This window comes from Astatotilapia calliptera, chromosome 15 (genome assembly GCF_900246225.1).
Source record: "Astatotilapia calliptera chromosome 15, fAstCal1.2, whole genome shotgun sequence".
NCBI classification, from domain to species: domain Eukaryota; kingdom Metazoa; phylum Chordata; class Actinopteri; order Cichliformes; family Cichlidae; genus Astatotilapia; species Astatotilapia calliptera.
Window position 1 is genome coordinate 20342329 of NC_039316.1, and position 24748 is coordinate 20367076.

The window sequence follows — 24748 nt, forward strand, 5'->3', positions numbered from 1 at the left end:
ACTGAAAAGTGGTGGTAGAAGAGAGACAGGGGCTCTTGTTGATGATAGGTGATTACTCACTCTTACTTTTTGTCAGTTAAACTACTTTGTAAATCATTCACACATCATTCCCATGATTTTATGGTCTAGTAGTGATCCACTGAAGTACATGATGTACTTTTTGAACTTTGGCTTGTTGTGAAACCGTTCTTTTTCTCAGTGTTTGCATTTAGGCCAAAGGAAACTCAGTAAGAGGTCATTGCCATTTTGTTCTGTGTCAAAGGCAATTCAAAAGGGGTTTATTTCTTTTTCCGAATCACATGATTGGCTTTGAAATAACAAATAGTAATAGTAATAATGATAAAAACAGAAAGAACTAATTCAAATAATACAAAAAATATGGCCTCTTTTAGTGCATGACATTCGGGAGTACATCGACTTTGGGACAAAAGCAGCAACACAGCAATATTTTTTCTCTTCAATTATAAATTTCTATTGAAATTGTTGAATTCTTAACAGACCGACAGAAGTTTCTATGGCACACCTCTTCACCACATACAGTCCCTGGGACTCATATGCTATCACAATAGTCACTTCTTAGTGTGAGAACTGCTAAGAAGACACAGGTTTTCTTCTATGACCACAAGTCCAGGAAATTAAAAGCTGGTTGCTTTTCTTAAAGCACTTAGTCTTGTCTAGATAAATGTATAATGCATAGACAGGAAAAAGTGAATTAAGTCACCTCTGGGACAGCTATAGGTGGACTCTTGGAAGAGGAGATAAAATAGATGAGCAGCATTTGGTTTAAAGTTTTTTTTTTTCTGTAGACAGCCAGCAGACGAGGGTGGAAAAATACAGTAGAAAGATTCTGTATGAATTCCAGCCGGTTAACTGGTTAGATTTGTTTTCATATTCCACTCTCCATGTTCTAGATGTTGGATCTGCAGAATGGTCATTTTCAGTCTTCTCTGTCTGTCAGTGTGTCATGCAGTTTGACAAGATTAACAACCTTGGCAAAGAAGGGTGCCCATCTCCAGCTCATGCAAAAGCATACACGTATCAATGAAGCCCAAATGGTTACAATGAGTTGGGCTTCATTAGTTTGTAAAGGCCGATCCATATGCCTATGATAACTATGATAACTAAAAACAGAACCATATGCTCATATTTTCATAAAAATCGGAGGATTGAAATGTTGTAGAAATGAAATAAAGGGCTGATAAAAAAAAAACCCAACCAAACAAGAAACTACCCAAAAGAACTCATTTTTATAAAAGGATTGAGAAGATAGGACAACTTTGTTTAGACTGCCTCCTTCTTACATACAGGGAACAGCACATAGTTTGTGAGGTGAAGGGCTGAGAGTAATGCCCACAACTGCAGTCAGATCTAACTCTTCTTCTGAAACTCCAGGTGCAGGAGTGAAACGAAAATGTTGAAGGAGGGTGGTGAAGAAGAGGAAGAGCTCCATCCTGGCCAGACTCTCTCCGAGGCAAATCCTGCGACCTGCAAGAGAGAATTCATGAAACATTTCTGGCTCTCTTGTGAGTCAAAGTAAACTAAACAGTGATGGCTGAGCTCACAAACCTGCAGAAAATGGAATGAAGGCATCTCGCTTGACAAACTTTTTCTCTTTGTCCAGGAAGTGAGCAGGATAAAAGCTGTGCGGTCTTTCCCACTCGTTGGGATCATGCAGGGCAGATGTCAAGAGAGGAAACACTGTGGTTCCCTGCAAAAATTACAATACACAAACTGAAAATGCTTTTTATATGATACATTTTAATAGCTTACAGAAGTTACTTATGTTACTAATGTCAAACTTCTTCTAGCAAAGGTAATGAGGGGGGTTATGGTCAATGGCTGTCTGATCAGCATGATCAGACATGTTAATACTTGATATTAACAGTATGTTACAAGCCATTTTCAGAATATCTTTAAAGGGTAAATTCAATAGTTTTATGTTAAATACCTTTTTAACAGTGAAGAAATATTAAATATACATTCTACTTAAGTAAAGATAGACATGACAACCCCTTTTACAGTACAATCAAAAACACTGTAGAATACAAATCCAGTTACTAGTTTAACAACAGTATATATATATATTTTTTTAAACTTTTTTATGGGTGATATTTCATTACATAATTTCCCATTTATTTTAATTTATTCTACCATAAAATTCGATACATTTTCCATTGTGTAATTACTAAAAAATTCCATATTCTATATTTTTATGGTAGTAAAAGGACATTTTGTTATTTAACTTTAAATTTGTTTTTCGGTCGCCCCAGAAAATCACAGTTTATTACTCAAGGTGGAGTATTTGAATCAGCTGGGTATCCAGACAAGAGGGAAATACAAATCCAGATTAGCTGCAACACAGATTAATTGATCAGCATTTTTTTCCCTTTGCATATAGGCTGTGATCAGCAGCATATTGGTGAAAATACTTGCATTCTTCTATAACAGTTTTGTAATTCTTCTTTTTTTTTTTTATTATTCATCTGCTGCCTTTAGCGCCCTCTTCTGTCACACTGTCTTCCTGCATGTCTTCCTGCACTGCTATCTTCATGTTTCCTCCTGCCTGCTCTCTTTTCACCATTGTCCAACATGCTTAATATCCCTCCTCAAACAAATGTATAAATAATCTCAATCTTGGCTCTTTGAATTTGTCTCTAAACTGCTCAGCCTGAGCCTTCCCTCTGATGTAATCCTTTATAATGGTGTCTTTTGTCAAATTAATCAGCATTTATTTACTTAATGCGTTTGATGGCCTGCATGTCGTTCTTGCACTTTTTTTCTAATATTATTGTGAACAGCAGGCAACTTCCTCTTTTTTTTCCTTTCAGCTATTCCCTTTAGCGCCCTGTTCTTTCACATTAACCTTCTGCATGTCCTCCTTCTTCACTATTTAAATACATCTTCTCTGTGGTCTTCATCTTTTCCTCCTGCCTGGCTGCTCTGTCTTCACCATTGTCCAAAATCCTTAATTCCCCCACTCTGCATATGTCCAAACAATCTCAACTTTGCCTCTCTTACTTTGTCTCCAGAGTGTTCAAACTAGAATCCATCATATGCATTTTGCTTTTTTCTGCTCTTTATAATTATTAATTGGTTCTGCACTCACTTTAGCTTCTTTTTTACATGCTGTTTTAAAAGGAGGATTGTTGGCGTGCCACTTTAGCTCAGTGGGTGAGCAGGCAGCTACACGGCTGGAGAAAGAAGGCTCAGGTGTGAGTCTGACCTGCAGCCCTTTGCTGTGTGTCTTTCCCCTCTTTCTTCCCAGTTTCCTGTCTACGTTAACTGCTACATAATCCAATAAAGGCAAAATTGCCAGAAAAAAATATCTAAAAGAAAAAGAGCATTGTGAATCTGTACAATATTATCACGAAAAACAGAACAGCACACTAAAAGGCACATAATCTATTCTCCAGTTTCACATTTTACAAAGTTTTGCAAGGTGCTTTTGTTGTTTTTTAGTTGTTTTTTTACGATAACTTGTGTAATTCTTGCCTGTATGATTTTAAATCTTTCTTTTGCTGGCAGCAGTTTTCCTGCCAACCTCCCTGTAAGCTTCAGTTTCCTGCTGACAGGTAAATCAGTAGAAGCAATGCCTATGCCTTTGTCTGCATTTAGGCTGACCTGCCTGTCGTCATGTATCATGGCCCCAACTTGAAAGGACATTGTTCATATTGCATTTATTTTTTCCATCAAGATATTTCTTTGGTATATCTTCGGTTTTCCATAGTAAGTGTGTTAGTGTTACCTTCTCAATAAAGTGACCCTGAAAAGTGATGTCTCGGGTGGTTTTGTGAGGAAGTGCAGTGGGGATGATGCTGCTCAGTCTCTGTGTCTCATGGATGACGGCGTCAGTGAAGGGAAGGTTTTTCCTATCGGCAACCTGCACCTGTCGATCTCCTATGACCCTCCTCAGCTCTTCCTGGACCTCATCTGAAGCATAAAAGAGTGCAGTGGACACATCCCCATTACCTGACTAAAACACTTCACTTATACTAAATAAATACATAAAAGCTTTGTGGTTCACTTGATCTTGTCTTTTTTTACTTAGGCTTCTCACCCTGTATCTCTGGATATTTGGCCATAAGCAGAAGTCCCCATCTCAGTGTAGTTGATGTTGTCTCAGTGCCGGCAGCAAACAGATTCATGACTGTTATCATAAGGTTTTCATTATGGAAGTGACTGTTGGTAATCCCAGATTCCTGCACATAGACATTTAACAGAAAAGTCACTCAAATCATTCTAATCCTAAAGTTTAGTTGAGTTGCAAATCAACAGAGGTTTCAGATACATTTCAAAGTTCTATGAACACACAGCTACAGTTTTGGGCAGGAACATGCACAATTTCACCCTGAGCTTCAGTTAAACATCCGAGAACACCAACTTGAAAGATGATAGACAGTCCAACCTCCAGATTTTGTTTGCGGACGAGAAAGGCATCCACAAAGCCTCTGCACATCTGGGGATTCAGACTCTCTTTTAAGCGACTGAAGATGGCTCGGTTTTGTTTCTTATTAGCAGAATATATTTTGTGTATTTCATTTCTGTCCCCAGTCCACTTGAAGAGCGATGGAAACATGTCAAAGATCTGTCAAAGTTGACAAAGTAATGCTTTATGCAAAGCAAAATAAATAATACTGTCAGTGAATATACTTCAAAAAGTAGCAATTAATACCTGTATTGAGGGACTTCCACCAAGTCTAACAATTCTGGATGTTCTCTTTACCAGAAGTATAAACTCTGGATCATTATATTCAAATCTGCTGCCATAGACGATGGAGCAGATAATATTAGAGACTGCACAGTTAACTGGTTGGGTTGTATCAAAAGCTTCTCCTGTTACAACAGAAATAAAATAGCACATGAACTTTAGAAAAAATGTCAGTTTATTTACTATTTACTAAACTCAACACAATGTGATTAGTTTTACCTTGAAATTTCTTAAAAACTTCGATGAGGTATTGACATTCTTCAATTATTTTGTCCTCACATGCTCTCTTGCCCATCCCAAAGTCTCTCAGGTTAGTCAGTGCAAAGCGCCTCATTTCTTTCCATGAATCGCCGTTGGACCACACAACCCCTGAAATGAAATTTTTACAAAGTAGTTTAACTAACACTAGATTCTGAAAAATACATTTATTGTAGCATAATAGTCACTTTTCATACCATGTCCTTGACTAAGTTCACGCATGATCTCCGGTTTATTTCTGTCTCCAAACACGTCATCATAGTCTACAAGTGCCTCCTTCACTGTCTTGTATCCTGATAGGACCACCACTTTTTTAGTTCCCAGATAGACCGTGAAGACTGATCCATATTTCTTGGATAACTAAGAACAGAAAAAAGTTCATTCTTTGACACAAATCCAACAAAACAAATGTAGGCAGCTCCCTGTAGAGCTGAATCTTGAAAACCACCTAAAAGAAAAGTAATGCAAAAACAAACTCACCTCCAGTAATGTGTTGTAGGGTTTTTTCAGGTCAAGCTGAAGTAGGTTCCCAAGCAACGGAAGTGGTCTGGGTCCTGGAGGCTCCTTACCATGTTTTTTGGTACTGAAACTGGAAGGGGAGATTAAATACATGAACAGGAAAACTGTGAAAGCCCCCAACAAGAATGTGTAACTGAAGCAATGGAGAAAAACATCTAATATCCCCATGATTATAAAACAAAATGTCCTCTGATAGTTCTTTGTACACAGCGACTCACTGACCCAGCATTTGGTACTGAAGTTCTTTTTCTTTCTTTTTTTTGTTTCTTAGTTGACCAATCTAGACATCCACTACAAGGGGGTGGGAAAATGCAGTAGAAAGGTTAATCTGAATGACTTAGTAAATCATTACTGTTAGCAAGCTGTTGCTTTGCTGTATACTGATATTGATTTTCTACTCAGAAAGACCTGTCACCGAATTCTTATTGTTTAACCACAGTCAAACAATGAGTGTATTTGAGTTAAAGGATCATGAATAAAAAGTGAAATAGTGACAAAATCCATTCGATTTCTCTGCTTCTTTTAAAGGCCTTAGGAATCTTCCAGATATTATCCCTTACAGTTATTTGTATTTAATCATGAGAAATAAATGTAATATAGAGCTAAGCTGTTACTGTTTGGAAAACAGATTTATAAAAATGCCGGACTTACCACTGAAGACCTGAATCATGAGTAGCAGCTGTTCTCGTGATGAACACCATTAAGATGGTTACAGTTTGATACAAAAATAAAGTTGTTTTTGTTTTTTTGTTTTTTTTGCTTCAGCCAAGTTCTCAAGCTTATTTTTCTGTGCAGTTGTACAACTGTGTGGTCACCCCAGTGATTTCAAGCAAGTAACTATTTGCTATTTGGGGGAGACCATGGTTCAGGTGGTTGGGAAGATCATCTGTAACTGATGGGTTGCCAGTTCGATCCCCCAGCTCTCTCTGTCCTGGTAGTTGTGTGCTTTGGCAAGACACTTTACCCTACCGCCTACTGGTGTTGGCCAGAGGGGCCGATGGCGTGATATGGCAGCCTCGCTTCTGTCGGTCTGCCCCAGGGCAGCTGTGGCTACAACTGTGGTTTGCCTGCAGCAGTGTGTGAATGTGAGAGTGAATGAATTATAAAGCGGTTTGGGTGCCTTGAAAAAAATTATAAATGCAATCCATTTTTATTTATTGATGTATTTATTTAATTTATTTTGGCACTCCATCCATAGTAATGTGTTAGACAGAAATCATATTTCAAATGGCATTTGGTACTTCAAACCATATATTACTGTTTAAACAGAATTTCTAACACTAGAATAAGGTCAGATACAGTCACGGCCGCGTAGCTGGTGTGTTTGTGAAGCGGAACAAAAAACAGACACAGGAGAGTAAACTCAGTATAAGAAAAGGTGAGCCATTTATTTGGCTGACAATACATGAACACAAAACAAGGCAAAGTGCGCTGGGGTAAAAACTAAACTGAAATCTAAACCGGGAATAAATTCAGATAAACTGTGACAAGAGAACATAAATCTGAAAAGCTGCATGCGGAACTATGACGTGAAAAAAAGAAGAAGAAAAAAAACACGCCAAAACTAAACACACTGACCATGGAAACAAGACTTTCAAAATAAAACAGGAAACATGGAGTGATGTAGATATGATAACAAAAGCTTGACAACATGAAACACGCAGACAAGAACTACATGACAGGCTGGGGAGACACTAATTTGAATAAAATTAGGCTAAATTTTAAATCCAGGCAACAGGGTAGGACAACTTTGTATAAACTGCCACTTCTATGACCAAAAAGAGAATTCAAATTGTGAAAAATTTAGGTAGCATTTCAGGTAATGCAGTACTAGTTCATCCCAGTTTAAATAAACTAAACTGTACCTTTAGACGTAAACATGAGGTATTGACATACTTCTGTTATTGACATTCTTCTGTCACAAGCTCTCCATCCAGAAGTCTCTCACATTAGTAAATGCAAAGAGTCTCATTTCCATTCATGAATCACTTTTAGACCAAAAAAAAGCCATGAGAAATGATTACATATAGCCACGGTCACAGTCAAACCCCTGAGGAGAAACGCTCAGAAAGTATTTTAAATAACACAGTTGGGACGATGGATCCTTATTTTGATAGTTTTCTTACCACGCCCTTGTCTAAATTCTTTTTCAAAATGCAATTGTTTTATTTCCAAAGACTATTTCATAACCAACAAGTGTGTCCTTCACAGTCTTGAATTCTGCAAAACCACCACTATTTTAGGTCCCAGATAGACTGTGATAATGGAGCCATATTTCTTAAATACCTAAGAACAGCAACATTTGGTCTTCCGATGTCTGTGAAAATATGGACATATGCTGCTGTTCTAAGGAGAGATAAATCATCCATGGGGAGAAATAACAAGACAGAACAAAACAAAAAAAGAAAAACAGTTTTTTGTATCCATATATGATCCATCTTTTGTCTAACTAATAAAAGAAAAAACAAATTCTTTTACACACACATCCAAGAAAACATCAGTACTGATGATTCTGGCGTACATTTCTATGGCAAATTACTCTTATTGTTTAGTAGAAAGAAAAAAAAAAACAGAAGAAAAAAAAAGATTACACCCAGATGATTCAGTTCTTTGTACAGGCTAGGACAACTTTTGTCAAGAATTTCTCTCCATCACATACAGGAAACAGCATACAGTTTGTGAGGTGAAGGTCCGAGAGTAGCGCCCACACTTAGCGTGAGATCCAATTCATCCTCTGAAACTCCAGGTGCAGGAGCGAAACGAAAATGGTGCAGGAGGGTGCTGAAGAAGAGGAAGAGCTCCATCCTGGCCAGACTCTCTCCGAGGCAAACCCTGCGACCTGTAAGAGACAATTGAAGAATAACTTCAGCTGTCCTGTCAGTAGATGTAACCTAAGCAATGATGGCTGAGCTCACAAAACTGCAGAAAATGGAATGAAGGCATCTCACTTAACAAACTTTTTCTCTTTGTCCAGGAAGTGAGCAAGATAAAAGCTGCGTGGTCTCTCCCACTCCTCTGGATCATGCAGGACAGGTGTCAAGAAAGGAAACACAAATTACAATACAGAAATGGAAAATCCTCTATATGGGGAATAATAACGAGAAGGCAGTGTGTTGTCTTCGTATAGCTTTGAATAATTACACAGCATCCACTTGTGTTTCGCGAGCGTCTGCTCCAAACATTTTTATTCTCCCATTCACAAATCAGTCTTCTTTTATAGAGGCATTCATGAGCCCTCTCAAATACAGCGCCCCCTACTGGCAAAACCCCATTAGCACATGAACACCCACACATCACCACATCCCCTTTTCTCTGAATTGTTTTACATCAATATATTTTTTTTTCTCCAACACCATCAGAATATAAGATAAAAACAAATCCAGTCGTAGCTTTACAGATTAAGCCTAACTGGTCTTTTGACCTTACGCTCTGACCTCCTCAATACAGGTTCTGAAACAACTGCACTTTTCTCCACATGCTCATGTCCATCCAGTGGTTTTAAACCAGACACTATCTCTGCATGTGACACATCAACATTTTCATCTTCCTCACCATATTGTTCCTCCTGAAATGTCTCTTTAGTCTTCAGCAAGTTACGACGGTTCCTTCTGAACACATGACCTTCTTCAGTTCTTACGTCATATGATCTCGGACCTGCTTCCTGAAGAACAATGGCTTTCCTGCTCCATGCATTCTGATCTTGGATTCTCACTACATCATCCTTTGCAAGCAATCCAAGTGCTCTTGTTCCCTTGTCGTATTGCAGTTTTTGCTTCCATTTCAGATGCTCCTGCTTTTTTATAATTTCTTCACTCTGCTTGCTTTCTGCATAGCAGGGCAAAGTTGTGTGTAGCTTACGATTCATCAGCAATTCTGCAGGGGATAAACCACAGTCAAGAGGAGCAGTCCTGTAGCTCAGCATAGCTAAATAAGGATCTGATCGACTGTCTGTAGCCTTCTTCAGAAGCTGCTTGATGATATGCACTCCTTTTTCAGCCTTGCCATTTGCCTGTGGATGTTGAGGACTTGATGTGACATGTTTAAAGCCGTATTCTCTTGCGAAATTCTGCCATTCTTTGCAATTATAGCAAGGACCATTGTCACTAATGACAGTTTCAGGTATTCCATGCCTGGAAAAGATAGACTTCGCATTGTACTTGTAAGCAGAGCAATCTCAGGAAAGTTAGAGTAATAATCTATCACCAACAGATAGTCTTTCCCATTAAAATGAAATAAATCTGTTCCGACTTTCCTCCAAGGCGCTGTAGGAAGTTCAGGAATCATCATGGGTTCTCTTGCCTGTATGCTCTGAAACTTGTTACATGTTTCACACTTTCCGACCATGGTCTCAATGTCTTTATTAATGCCAGGCCAGTACACAGTGTCTCTAGCCCTCCTTTTACACTTTTCTATTCCCAGATGTCCCTCATGTATTCTTTGAAGTATCAGCTGTCTCAGACTATGTGGTATCACAATCCTATTGCCTCTCAACAGCAGTCCATTTACCACATTGAGCTCCGATCTAACATGATAATACTTTGAACAAGACCCTTTGGGCCAGTCTCCTTGGATATTTTCCATCACCGTTTGCAGCTCCCTGTCTGAAGCTGTCTCCTCGCATATTTGTTTTATCTTTGCGTCAGACACTGGCAGAGACTCCACTATCATATTAACATGATCGTCTACTTCTTTCTCAGTGGAGCTTGCGTGACACACCTCTGATGCTCGCGACAGTGCATCCGCTAAAGCTAAATGCTTTCCTGGTGTGTATATCAAGTCAAAGCTGTACCTTTGCAGTTTCATCATGAGACGTTGAATCCTCGGCGACATCTGATTCAGATTTTTCTTAATGATTGACACCAAAGGACGATGATCTGTCTCAACTATAAAGGTAGGAAGACCATAAACATAACAGTGAAAAATATCAAGTCCATATGCCAGTCCGAGACATTCTTTCTCAATCTGAGCATATCTGGTTTCAGACTTAGTCATGGATCTAGAAGCATAAGCAACTGGTTTCCAACTCCCTTCTTCAGCCTGAAGTAAAACAGCTCCAAGCCCATCCTTTGAGGCATCTGTCGAGATTTTCAGACTCTTAGTTGGATCATAATAGGCAAGCACCGGGCGTGTTGTCAGTGTGGTTTTCAAATCATTCCATTCTTGTTCATGCCTCGCTGACCATTTAAATTCTATGGAATCACGAAGTAACTCCCTTAGTGCTGATGTTCTCACTGACAAGTTAGGTATGAATTTTCCTACAAAGTTTATCATTCCCATCACTCTGAGCACACCTCTCTTATCTGTCGGGCGTGGCATTGTTGCGATGGCTTTTACTTTTCTTTCATCTGGCTCAATACCTCCAGCAGAGAATTTGTCTCCCAGAAATGTTATTTCCTTCACACCAAAATGACACTTGTCACGATTTAGCTTCAATCCATTCTCCCTCATCCGCTGCAGCACCTTTACCAGTCTTTCATTATGTTCTTGTAGGGTGGAGCCCCATATAACCACATCATCAACATAACAGCGAACACCTTGTAAACCCTCTAACATGTTGTCCATGGCACGATGAAAAATCTCAGATGCTGAGATTATGCCAAATGGCATTCTGAGGAATCTATACCTGCCAAAAGGTGTATTGAAAGTACAGTATTTTGAACTTTTCTCATCCAGCTTTATTTGCCAAAAACCCTGTGCTGCATCTAGCTTTGAAAAGTATTTGGCGCCTGCCATTTCACTTGCAACCTCTTCACGCTTTGGTATCTGGTAGTGCTCACGTTTTATGGCTTGATTTAAATCGCCAGGGTCCATGCATATTCTCAAATCATTGTTTTTATTCCTTTTATCCACACACACCATTGAGTTTACCCACGCAGTCGGTTCTTCCACTTTTGTAATGACCTGCAACTGTAACATCCTGTTAAGTTCTTTCTTTAAACGGTCCTTCAGTGGAGCTGGGACTCTACGTGGTGCATGGATCACTGGCTTTGCATCCTCTTTCAGCTGGATACTGTAATTGCATGGTAGACATCCCAAACCTTTGAAGATATCCTCATAATGCTGTACAATGGAGTCAACTGCTCCGCGCTGTCCACTTTCTGTTTCTGGACAGCTGATGTGATACACTCTTTCTACTAGGTTCAATCTTTTGGATGTCACGCCACCCAGCAGTGATTCACGACCTTCTGGAACAACATTAAACAATACATCATAATCTTTATGTTTTATTGTCACTTTAAGCCTGCATTGACCACTGCTCTCAATATACTTTCCATTGTAGTCTTTTAGAGGTACTCTTTTCTTTATTATTTTGGGCTTTGGTTTCATGGCATGGATCTCTGTCATGCTGATTAGGTTCGCCTGCGCACCTGTATCAATCCTTAGTGCCACCAAAGCTCCTTGTATTGGGAGTGAAACAATCCATGTGTCTTCATAATCTGAGCATCGCTCACTGTCCTCTGCTTCGTTATGCTCACTTTTTACATCCTCAAGTGACACTATGCCCACAAAGAAAGTCTCGCTTAAGTCAGTCTCTTCAACTACATGCACTGATTTGGGTTTGGCTTCCGACAGACATTGTTTGGCAAAATGATTTTTCCCATCGCATTTCAAACATCTTTTGCCATAAGCTGGACACTGTCTAGGTTCATGTCTGCTACCACATCGCTTACAGGAGTACACTGTATCATCATTGCTGGGCTTCTGCGACATATTCTTCCTCATTTTCTTTTTAACCACAGCTATTCTTGCACTATCAGGTACTGCAGCGACGCTCGTCTCATTAAATGTCTTTGCATGCTGCAGGGCTAACTCACTCGCATGACACAGTCTTTCTGCTTCATCCAGAGTTAACTTGGAATCTCTGAGCAGCCGTTCTCTAGTCCGTTTATCATGGATCCCATACACAATTTGATCACGAACCATAGAATCTTTCAGCTCTCCAAAATCACATGACTGTGCCTTTAGCTTCAAATCAGTCACAAAGCAATCAAAAGTTTCTTCTGGTTGCTGCATCCGAGATTGGAAAACATACCTTTCATATACTGTGTTCTTCTGTGGTGAACAGTGTGCATCAAACTTTTCAACCACTCTGTCATACTTATTCCTGTCACCAACTTCCTCAAACTCAAACGTGTTGAAGACTTCAATGGCTTGAGGACCAGCTACCGTGAGCAGCAATGCAATTTTCCTGGCATCGGGTTTAGAGTCCAGTCCCATGGCAGCCATGTACAGCTCAAACTGCTGCTTAAAACACCGCCAGTTGCTGTCCACATTCCCCACCAGTTTCAGTCCTTCCGGAGGCTTCAAACTTTCCATCTCAAACAGAACTTTGAGCTACTATCGCTTCCGCTCTCCCACTTTTACTCCTGGTACCATGTGTTGTCTTCGTATAGCTTTGAATAATTACACAGCATCCACTTGTGTTTCGCGAGCGTGTGCTCCAAACATTTTTATTCTCCCATTCACAAATCAGTCTTCTTTTATAGAGGCATTCATGAGCCCTCTCAAATACAGCGCCCCCTACTGGCAAAACCCCATTAGCACATGAGGCACAAAAAGGACCGGAATGAAAAGAAACAGCACATACGTGTTTTCTAAGGCCAATCATTCCCCTCTTTCTGCAGTTGCTTAACAACCTGCCTTCAAGATTCAGTTTTATGCATTCAGTTAAACCAATGAGAATATAGGAGGTGGGTTATTCAGTCTAACCTTCTCACTTTATCGAGAAGGTTAGACTGAAAAGTGATGTCTCGGGTGGTTTTGTGGGGAAGTGTAGTGGGGATGATGCTGCTCAGTCTCTGTATCTCATGGATGACGGTGTCAGTGAAGGGCAGACTTTTCCTGTCAGCAACCTGCACCTGTTGGTCTTCTATGACCCTCCTCAGCTCCTCCTGGACCTCTTCTGGTACATGAAAGACAAAGTGGACACATTTTATCTCTGAAAACCCTAAGCTACAGTGGGGCAAAAAAGTATTTAGTCAGCCACCGATTGTGCAAGTTCCCCCACTTAAAATGATGACAGAGGTCAGTAATTTGCACCAGAGGTACACTTCAACTGTGAGAGACAGAATGTGAAAAAAAAATCCATGAATTCACAAGGTAGGATTTGTAAAGAATTTATTCGTAAATCAGGGTGGAAAATAAGTATTTGGTCACCTCAAACAAGGAAAATCTCTGGCTCTCACAGACCTGTAACGTCTTCTGTAAGAAGCTTTTCTGTCCCCCACTCGTTACCTGTATGAATGGCACCTGTTTGAACCCATCATCTGTATAAAAGACACCTGTCCATAGCCTCAAACAGTCAGACTCCAAACTCTGCCATGGCCAAGACCAAAGAGCTTTCGAAGGACACCAGGAAAAGTATTGTAGACCTGCACCAGACTGGGAAGAGTGAATCTACAATAGGCAAGCAGCTTGGTGTGAAAAAATCAACTGTGGGAGCAATCATCAGAAAATGGAAGACATACAAGACCACCGATAATCTCCCTCGATCTGGGGCTCCACGCAAGATCTCATCCCGTGGGGTCAAAATGATCATGAGAACGGTGAGCAAAGATCCCAGAACCACACGTGGGGACCTGGTGAATGACCTGCAGAGAGCTGGGACCAAAGTAACAAAGGTCACCATCAGTAACACACTACAACGGCAGGGAATCAAATCCCGCAGTGCCAGACGTGTTCCGCTGCTGAAGCCAGTGCATGTCCAGGCCCGTCTGAAGTTTGCCAGAGAGCACATGGATGATACAGCAGAGGATTGGGAGAATGTCATGTGGTCAGATGAAACCAAAGTAGAACTTTTTGGTATAAACTCAACTCGTCGTGTTTGGAGGAAGAAGAATACTGAGTTGCATCCCAAGAACACCATACCTACTGTGAAGCATGGGGGTGGAAACATCATGCTATGGGGCTGTTTTTCTGCCAAGGGGACAGGACGACTGATCCGTGTTAAGGACAGAATGAATGGGGCCATGTATCGTGAGATTTTGAGCCAAAACCTCCTTCCATCAGTGAGAACTTTGAAGATGAAACGAGGCTGGGTCTTCCAACATGACAATGATCCAAAACACACCGCCTGGGCAACAAAGGAGTGGCTCCGTAAGAAGCATTTGAAAGTCCTGGAGTGGCCTAGCCAGTCTCCAGACCTCAACCCCATAGAAAATCTGTGGCGGGAGTTGAAAGTCCGTGTTGCTCGGCGACAGCCCCAAAACATCACTGCTCTCGAGAAGATCTGCATGGAGGAATGGGCCAAAATACCAGCTACTGTGTGTGCAAACCTGGTAAAGACCTATAGTAAACGTTTGACCTCTGTTATTGCCAACAAAGGTTATGTTACAAAGTATTGAGTTGTATTTTTGTTATTGACCAAATACTTATTTTCCACCCTGATTTACGAATAAATTCTTTACAAATCCTACCATGTGGATTCATGGATTTTTTTTCCACATTCTGTCTCTCACAGTTGAAGTGTACCTCTGGTGCAAATTACTGACCTCTGTCATCATTTTAAGTGGGGGAACTTGCACAATCGGTGGCTGACTAAATACTTTTTTGCCCCACTGTATAGTCAAGAAATGCAATTTACATCACTTCTTTCCTTTGATTTTGTTATGGTCACTCCTTCCTGTCCATTGGCATTTTCAAATCGAGGATTACTCAGGCACCTCACCCTATATCTTTGGATATTTGGCTATAAGCAGAAGTGCCCATCTCATCTCAGTGTTTGCCGGCAGCAAACAGATTCATTACTGTAATTAAAAGGTTATCATCATGGAAGTGACTTTTGATAATCCCAGCCTTCTGCACATAGACATTTAACAGCAAAGTCACTAAAATAAAGTTTAAGGAGCTTCAGTAGTATAAAAAAAAGTTGTCCAACACTTATTTTACATTTACTTCAAAGCTCTGTGATGCAGGTTCAAGAACAAAAGTTATTCTTTACAAAAAAAAACAAAAAAACAAAACAAAAACTCCACTATGAAAATAATCTCTCTCTATTGATTAACAGAAAAAATTGCAACACGTTGCACATAGACATTAACATTAGCAAATGATTGAATCATCATATTCAAATCTGTGTCCATAGACAATGGAGCAGATTATGTTAGAGACTGCACAGTTAATTGGTTGGGTTGTATCAAAAGCTTCTCCTGTGCCCTCCCCCCCAAAAAAGGAAAAAAAAGATATTTAAGTAAAATTTCAGATAATACTAGTTCATCCCAGTTTAAACAAACTCAACTGTACCTTTAGATTTCTTGAAAATATCAATAGGTATTGACATTCCTCCATAATCTTGTCTTCACATGCAAACATGCAATCAACAAGTGCCTCCTTCACTGTCCTTTATCCTGCCAGTACCACCACTTTTTTTAGGTCCCAGATAGATGGTGAAGACTGATCCATATTTCTTAAATAACTAAGAACAGTGGAGTATGTTGATATTTTCACAGACATCGGAAGATCAAAGGTGAAAAAGCTGCCACAGGGGGGGAAAAAAATCCCTGAAAAGTTGCCACAAAAAAAACTGACCTCCAATAATGAGATATCAAGTCTTTTCAGGTCCAGCTGCAGAAGATTCCCCAGTAGGGGAAATGCTCTCGGTCCTGGAGGCTCCTTTACATTTCTTTTGGAACTGAAGCTTGAGGAAGAGATGAAGAGGATCAGTATCAGCACAATCAGAACCATTACTAAGAAGACAGAGTTTGTTGACTCAATAAAAACAGCATCTATTGTCCCCATGGCCTTGAAAGAAAATATCCAAAATGTGTTATTTGAACTGAAAGAGACAATTTTTTTTCTCAGAATGTTTCAAAATTTATAGAAAAACTATTTTTTTAGACATTGTCAAAGAGCAAGAAACATGTATATAAACCACAGCTAGCACACTAGACTGTGACTTCTGTGGTAGTGAATTAATTGCTTAATGACTGGCAGGTGGGTTGAAGAGAGAGAGAGACAGACTCAAAGGCTCTTGATGCTGCAGCTGGAGCTGGTGTGGTGCCTCAGGTCCTAGTCTGCACTATACAGCATACTTTCTCTTTTAGTGTACACTTCTATAATTGGCAAATTCTGATCTATAATAATACCTAGATACTTTTAAGATGTGAACAATTTCAGCACCTTGAATTGTTTTATTTTTAGGAAACAACTCTGCCATTTGAGAACAACATGAACTCGGATTTGTCTACATTTAACACCGTAAGTTAAGTTAAATGGGACTGAAGGCAGACTGCAGAAATTCAAGGGTTTGTGCTACTGTAGGAGATGAAGAATAAATAGTTGTGTCATCTGCAAAAAGATGGAATGCTGCATTTGATAAATTATCAGAAAGGTTATTCATATAGAGATAAAGACCAACGGTCCTAATATGGAGCCCTGAGGAACTCCTTTGGGTACTGGGAGAAAAGAGGAAGAAGAAAGTAATTTGACAAAGAAATTAAAGATAAACCAATATTGTTTAGTCTGTTTACTAAAATGGCATGGTTATTGTGTCAAAAAGCTTCAAGCTTCCAGTCAAGAAAAAGAGCAGCACAGTATTTTTTGCAGTTCATTGCATCAATAATATCTGTTCTGCCTTTTATAACTTAAATTGGATATCATAGTTGTAAACTGCCCTAGAGCTCCCTCTAGTGGCTGCTTTGTAATATGGGTTTGGTTACTTTGGAAAGGGGAAAAAATGAGAACGTGAAGAAGAAATAAAAGATGGCGGAAAGTGATACCGTAATGTTATCGTTCTAAGCTGATACGGACCTTAACATGTTGTTGCCTTGGACAAGATATGTCTGTAAGTATGAGTGTCGATAAAATAATTATTATCTTCAGTTTTGTGTAAAAATGGTACGATAACTTGTACATTTGAAAGTTTTATCTTGTTAGCTTGCAGTAAGAGTGTAACAAGCTAGTTTACAATGTTAGTTAGCTAATACAGTATTTTGTACTTTCAGTTTTACGATGGTCAAAGAGAAGGCAATGGTCAGAGGCCATTCTTCAATAAATCAGCGCAAAAAGGAAAATAAGTCTGGTTATTGGAGCATCGTTATCTCACTGTCTAGCTGGTGAAACTAAGAGACTCAGGGCGCAGACACACAGTAAAAAGACATTAGCGCAGCGGGCAGGAGGAGCTATTTTCAGCACATCAGTTATGAGTCTACGGTCAGGAAAGCAAAATCAACTGGATCTTCCAGAAGAGGAAGAAACACTAGACCAAAGAGAAACAGAACAAGTGCACAACGCAGTGGATATGGAGAACAAGGATAATGCAAGCAACGCAGACACACAGGGGGAGTCTAGATGCTCGCGTACATCCAAGCGTTCATCCACAAGTTCTGCAGCACTTAAAGCACGAGCAAAAGCAGAGGCTGCACATGCACAGCTGGCGTATTCAGAAAGAGAAGCAGCTATAATGAAACAAAAAACTGAACTTGAGGCTAATTTACATGTTTTGAGTTGTCAAAAGGCTGTTGCAGTTGCAGAAGCAGAGGTTGCAGTTTATGAAGAAGAGGAGGAGGGACTCTCAAAGAGTGAACTGCGCTATCCATTGGTGGGACCACCCGCTAGTTCAAAACAACGCACAGCAGAGTATGTACAAAAACACTCAGATATTTCCCTTGAAGAATTCAAATTAAAAGTAGATCCACTTGCCTGTCACAAAGCTGCACGTGAACAATGCGAAATGGCTATGAATGCAGATATAGACAAAGACGGCTCACATAGTGCTCAAAAGGCTAATGTTAAAGTGGAACTCCAAACACAACAGAGAGAGAGACTGAATTCCCCCAAACCTTATCCGTACGACACTCTTCAAACATCAACAGAGACACAGGGTGTCCAGGATATTACAAGGTACCTGACACAGAGGGAAATGTTACAGTTTTTTCTGATGGCTTGAGCACATTTTTTGTAACTATTGGCTAATTTTGCAAAACTCTTCACACAAATAAGAAAACCTGTCACCCAATAATCAAAACATTGTAGTTCTCTTGCAAAAGCAAACACAGCTAGATTAACTCTTCACACCTTCGTAAAAATGGTGTTTCCGTATCAAACAGTACACACAAGCCATCATCTACTAAGCACACAATGCGCCAACTGCACACTGATGGTATGAATACAAAACACATCTGGCTTTTGCTTTCTCTGTGCACAAGGTAGGCTATGTCAGTTTGAGCTCATACTTCTGTCATAGATCCATAAGCATAGAGGGATCCAAACTTCAAGTACATCAAAACAAACACAAGTGTTTATTTCCAAGTATAGGATTATTTGCAATCGCCATAATGACTATATGGGTTACTTGGTCTGCAGTGAACATGCTTCCTCTGCCCCAGCATCTGGTCATCTAGCAATTCTGTAAAGTAACAATTTCAGTATTTTTACATCAATGGTATTGGTGTGTTTCTCATTGGCATATGGCAGTGCTACAAATCTTTGTGCGAAGTGACTGTACTCACCGATTCTCATTTCAAGATGTCCTTATGGTACTTGCTACAGTGTAGCGGCTCGAGTTAGGCTGGACCCGTTGGCCAGCTACCCTCAGGGTCATTCCATGGTTGATTACATGGTCCACTATTGTAGCTCTGATGTCATCAGCAATTCTATTTCTTACTCTTCCTACCCTTCCTCTCCCCCCTCCTCATCTTCCTCTCCCTCCTCCTCGTCTTCCTCTTGCTCCTCCTTGTCCTTGTCGTCCTCTTCATCCTACTTCTTCACCTCCACGTCCTCTTCCTCGGCCTCCTCTACTTCTCACTCTTTCTGCTCCCTCCATTGTACTCCGCACACACAGCTTACCTGTATTATAGTGCTTAGGCTGATTGCAAAGTGAACGAATTATCTAAAAAAGTTTTCACATGTGAAAGTGTGCCAGACAGTTGGCAAATTAGTGTTAATGATAGCCATACATGTGTATACTTTTGCTAGGGGTGTGTTGGAAATTTGGTAATTGAGTGTTGTGCAGTGAATTGTGCCTACAGTTTTGCAAAGTGTGTGTTACAAAATTGCAAACTGAGTGCAAAGCAGTTTTTGTGCTTTTAGTTTTGCAAACTCAGTGAGTGGTTTTGCTATAAGTCTGAATAGTTTTAGAGATTGTGCTACAGGAATCACAGTTAGGGTTTAAGCATTCAGAAAAAACTGTAAAAGGTGCAAGAGTTTTAGAGCAAAGCCCATAGATGAGCGCAAGTCATTTTTAAAAGAGAACAGAATCTGTTTTAAATGCTGTGGCTCTACTCAACATCTAGCAAGGGACTGCAGGGCTCAAATAAAATGTATGGACTGTGGTAGCGACAGGCATTTAGCAGTGCTACATCCAGGTCCACCCCCTGCTCCAGCTGAGAGCTCTGGAGCTGATAAAGATGATGGCGGGGAGACACAGGATAGTTCAAATGCCTCAGTTGTTTCCAAATGCACAGAAGTCTGTGGTGATGAAGATAGCCCACATTCATGCTCAAAAATAAGTCCTGTGTTAGTCTATCCAGAAGGTGAAAAAGAACAGGCTAGAAAGATGTATGCAGTGCTTGATGAACAAAGTAACAAGTCACTAGCTAAGTCTCAGTTTTTTGAGCTCTTTAATATTAAGACACGCTCAGAGACTTACAAGCTCAGAACATGCTCAGGACTGTCAGATAATGTCGGCAGAACGGCAATAAACTTCATGATTGAGTCAATGGATGGTAAAGTAAAGCTCCCACTCCCAAACCTGATTGAATGGGACATGATTCCAGACGACAGAAGAGAGATTCCCTCTCCACAAGTGGCCATGAAGTTCCCACACTTACAGAAGATAGCTGAAAAAGTACCTCCTGTAGAATAACAAGTACCTATTCTGTCGCTTTTGGGAAGAGACATTATACAGGTACACAAAGTCAGAGAGACAATCAGTGGGCCACACAATACACCTTATGCGCAGCGTTTGGATTTAGGCTGGGTTATAGTTGGGGAAGCCTGCATGGGAAAGACGCATAAGCCCCCTAGTGTGAGTGTTCTCAAAACACATATTCTTCAGAATGGCCGTGCTTCTTACCTCTGCCCATGTCCTAACACGTTTCAAATCAAAGACCAGTTAAACACCACACCTGACCCCAAAAAGGACAGGGGAAACACAAACACCAATCAACTGGGAGAAATTGTTTTTGACAGGACAAAAGATGATGACAAACCAGCACCGTCAGTAGAGGACAAAGACTTCATTGACATCATGGAGAAGGAGGTGTATCAAAATGAATGTAACAGCTGGGTGGCGCCTTTGCCATTCCGCTCTCCAAGACCAGAGCTTCCGAGTAACAGAGAGCAAGCATTCAAGCGCCTCCAATCTCTCAGAAAGACACTGGACCGGAACCCATGAAAAGACAATATATCGAATTCATTCAAAACATGCTGGACAATGATCATGCAGAAGTCGCTCCACATTTGGACTCAAACAAAGAACACTGGTACTTGCCATCCTTCGGTGTGTACCACCCACAAAACCCTAATCAGCTGAGAGTAGTCTTTGACTCAAGTGCAGAATTTGAAGGACAGTCCCTTAACAAAGTCTTATTAAGTGGACCCGACCTGAATAACACACTACTGGGTGTCCTTATGGGTTTTAGGAAAGAGCCTGTAGCATTTCCAGCTGATGTGCAACAAATGTTTTATTGTTTTGAAGTGAGAGAGGATCATAGGGATTATCTGAGATTCCTTTGGTATGAAGATAATGATCCCGACCAAGGTATTTGTGACTATAGAATGAGGGTTCATGTTTTTGGGAATAGCCCTTCCCCAGCTGTGGCTATTTATTGTATGAGGCATGCTGCAGTCAAGGGAGAAGAAGAGCACGGACATGATGCAAAGCAGTTTGTAATGAGACATTTTTATGTTGATGATGGTCTCACATCCACAGCAACAGTGGAAGAAGCTGTTGAGACTCTCACAAGCGCTCAAAAGATGCTGGCACAGTCAAACTTAAGGCTACATAAAATAGCCTCTAATGACCACAAAGTAGTGGAAGCGTTTCCTGCTGCTGAGAGAGCCAAGGATCTAAAAGACTTGGATTTAAAGTCGGATGACATACCCCTGCAAAGGAGCTTGGGGGTACTGTGGAATCTTAAAAATGACTGTTTTAACTTTCACGTCACCACTGAACAAAAGCCGTTCACCAGGAGAGGTGTCTTGGCCACTGTTAACAGTCTGTATGACCCGCTGGGTTTCGTGTCACCCATCACAATGCAGGGAAAAGCTCTTCTCCGTGAATTGACCTCGGAGCAAAAGGACTGGGATGAATCACTTCCTGCAGAAAGAGAAGATGAATGGAGCAAATGGAGAAGCTCATTGAAGGATCTTGAGTGGCTACAGATACCGAGGTGCTACCTCCCATTCTCCCAGGCCATTGCTGTGAAAAAAGAACTGTGCATATTTTCAGATGCCTCCAATATGGCTATAGGAGCAGTGGCATATCTGAGAGCTCTTGATGGTGAAGGTCAGTGGCACTCAGGTTTCATCATGGGCAAGTCCAAAGTAGCCCCAAGACCCGCCCACACTGTTCCTAGATTGGAGTTATGTGCAGCAGTGTTAGCTGTAGAGATGTACGAACTCATTAGAGATGAGATTGACATTGAAGTAGACACTGTCAGATTTTTCACAGACAGTAAAATCGTTCTTGGTTACATACACAACAACACAAAGAGGTTCTACACTTGGCTAACCGAGTGATTAGAACCAGGAAGACTACACATCCAGCACAGTGGTTTTACATAGCCACTAGTGACAATCCAGCAGACACAGCCACTAGACCGATTGCAGCTTCTGCATTGGCTTCTACGAACTGGTTTAGTGGTCCTTCCTTTTTGACACAACACGACATAGAGAAGTCTCACTGTGATGGTTTCACACTGATCGATCCTGACACAGATGCAGAGATCAGACCTGATATAACAAGTTTTGTTACCAAAGCCTCAGTAACACAGCTAGAGCCATGCCGTTTTGAAAGATTCTCTCTCTCTGGATGAGATTGTGTCGCACTATTGCATCACTAAAGCGTGTGGCAGCATCATTCAAGAAAACAAACACAGAAGGTAAAGGCTGGAAGTGTTTCAGTGAAACTAACACCGCAGATGAAGTGTCTAAAGCAGCAAAGTTCATCATTCACACAGTACAAAGTGAAACGTTCAAAGAAGAGTACAGATGCATAAAAGAAAATCAGCCACTTCCAAAACAAAGCTGTCTTCAAAGGTTAAATCCAGTTATTGATGAAGATGGGCTCCTCAGACTAGGGGGTCGATTGGCACCTGACAAAAGATGAGAAACATCCACTCATTATCCCAAATGCTCATCATATAGCCATCCTTCTTATTAGATACTATCATGAGAAGGTAGCACATCAGGGGCGTCACCTAACAGAAGGAGCGCTCAGAGGTGCTGGATTTTGGATTATTGGCAGTAAACAGCTCGTCTCTTCTGTTATTTACAAGTGTGTCGAAAGCTTTGATGACGACTTCAGACCCAAAAGATGGCAGATTTACCCGTGGACAGGCTGACACCAATGCCACCGTTCACTAGTGTAGGACTGGATGTCTTTGGACCCTGGACGGTCACCACATGTCGCACCAGAGGAGGGAGTGCAGACAGTAAACGCTGGGCTGTGCTTTTCACCTGCATGTCCACGAGAGCTGTGCACATTGAGCTCATTGAAACAATGTCAACATCCAGCTTCATCAATGCGCTAAGGAGATTTTTCTGCATCCGTGGACCTGCTCAAATACTCACATCTTATAGAGGTACAAATTTTGCTGGAGCATGCAATGAGTTGCAAATTGATCACAAGGACACAGAACTAAACTCATACCTGCAAGAGAAAGGATGCACATGGCTGTTTAATCCCCCACACTCGTCACACATGGGTGGATCATGGGAGAGACTTATTGGAGTTGCAAGGCGCATCCTAGATGGTATTCTGTTGAAAGCCGTACATGTCCAACTATCGCATGAAATGTTAAGTACATTCATGGCAGAAGTAATGGCAATAATGAATGCAAGACCACTTGTACCAGTCTCAACAGATCCAGACAAACCAAACCTTCTCACTCCAGCAATGCTCCTACACAAAAGGTCAATGCATTATCTGCACCAACAGGAAGCTTTGGACCGCCAGACCTCTACTCAAAGCAATGGAAGCAAGTACAGTGTTTGGCAGACTGCTTTTGGAAACAGTGGAAAAGTGAATATCTTTCAACACTACAGCAAAGGAGAAAATGGACTGATGATAAAACAAACATAAAAGTTGGTGATGTTGTGTTATTGAAAGATGCTCTCGCACACAGAAATGACTGGTCCATGGGAAAAGTTGTAAGAACATTTGAGAGCAAGGACAATAAGGTTCGAAAAGCAGAAGTAAAGACTGTGAAGGATGGAAATGAATAAGTGTTTTTGAGACCCATCGCTGATATGGTTTTGCTTTTATCAAGTGATATATATAAGTGTTTGAAATAGCCCTAAACTGTTCAAAATGTTTATTAGAAAAGTTTGTTGTAATGGCACAATTATATTGTACCAGGCGAGGAGTGTTCTGCCTTTTATAACTTAAATTGGATATTATAGTTGTAAACTGCCCTAGAGCTCCCTCTAGTGGCTGCTTTGTAATATGGGTTTGGTTACTTTGGGAAGGGAAAAAATGAGAACGTGAAGAAGAAATAAAAGATGGCGGAAAGTGATACCGTAATGTTCTAAGCTGATACGGACCTTAAAATGTTGTTTCCTTGGACAAGATATGTTTGTATGTATGAGTGTCGTGTTGTGGAAGTTTTCTATTTAAATAAAGCCTGCAGATGAGCGGTGAGCGGCAGCTAACATTTTTTAATCCAAACACACAAAGAACATACAACCAAGCTTGATGGAGAGCCTACATGACCACGGGGCAGGGTCAGCAGAGTCTCACTGAGCCTAGCATGGCTCTTAGTTAAATACCTTCTCCAGGAACAAAAGGCAGTACACAGCTGTTTCACACCTTAAGGTTCACACTCCCTTGCTACTTCCCAGAGTCCTCGAAGAGACAAAAGACTGGTCCTCTGGAGTTCCTGTTTCCCCCAACATCCTTACTACACCCCCTACCATTTGTCTTAAGTATGAGTGTCAGACATGTTAAAATCCAGTGGCACCAAGGCATTACAATAATGTGATTACAGTTTTTTACAGTCGCTAACAAGCGCCTATCCATACTTCAGATACCTTTTCTAAACTCTTAACACAGACCCACACCTACAAAACACAATTGGCCAAATGGATAATATCCTTCCCAAA

At 40.7% G+C, this 24748-nt stretch overlaps 1 protein-coding gene and 1 pseudogene across 3 annotated transcripts; both read right to left on the reverse strand.

Annotated features, from left to right (window-relative positions):
- Positions 1-241: 241 nt before the first annotated feature.
- LOC113006542 (cytochrome P450 2K1-like) lies at positions 242-6326 on the reverse strand. Of its 3 annotated transcripts, XM_026142573.1 has the most exons (10): positions 6137-6326; positions 5447-5555; positions 5164-5326; positions 4928-5077; positions 4673-4833; positions 4382-4585; positions 4058-4199; positions 3746-3930; positions 1567-1708; positions 242-1485 (listed from the first exon to the last, which is right to left on the reverse strand). In XM_026142573.1, exons 1-10 carry the CDS (start codon positions 6184-6186, stop codon positions 1298-1300), a joined length of 1494 nt encoding a protein of 497 aa, XP_025998358.1. In that variant the 5' UTR covers positions 6187-6326; the 3' UTR covers positions 242-1297. The 3 variants fall into 3 exon arrangements, with proteins under 3 accessions (XP_025998358.1, XP_025998357.1, XP_025998356.1); XM_026142572.1 differs by lacking the exon at positions 6137-6326 and having other exon boundaries at positions 4406-4585; positions 5447-5701; XM_026142571.1 differs by lacking the exon at positions 6137-6326 and having other exon boundaries at positions 5447-5701.
- Positions 6327-8096: 1770 nt separating this feature from the next.
- Positions 8097-23167, reverse strand: LOC113037580 (cytochrome P450 2K3-like; annotated as a pseudogene).
- Between the last annotated feature and the right edge of the window lie 1581 nt (positions 23168-24748).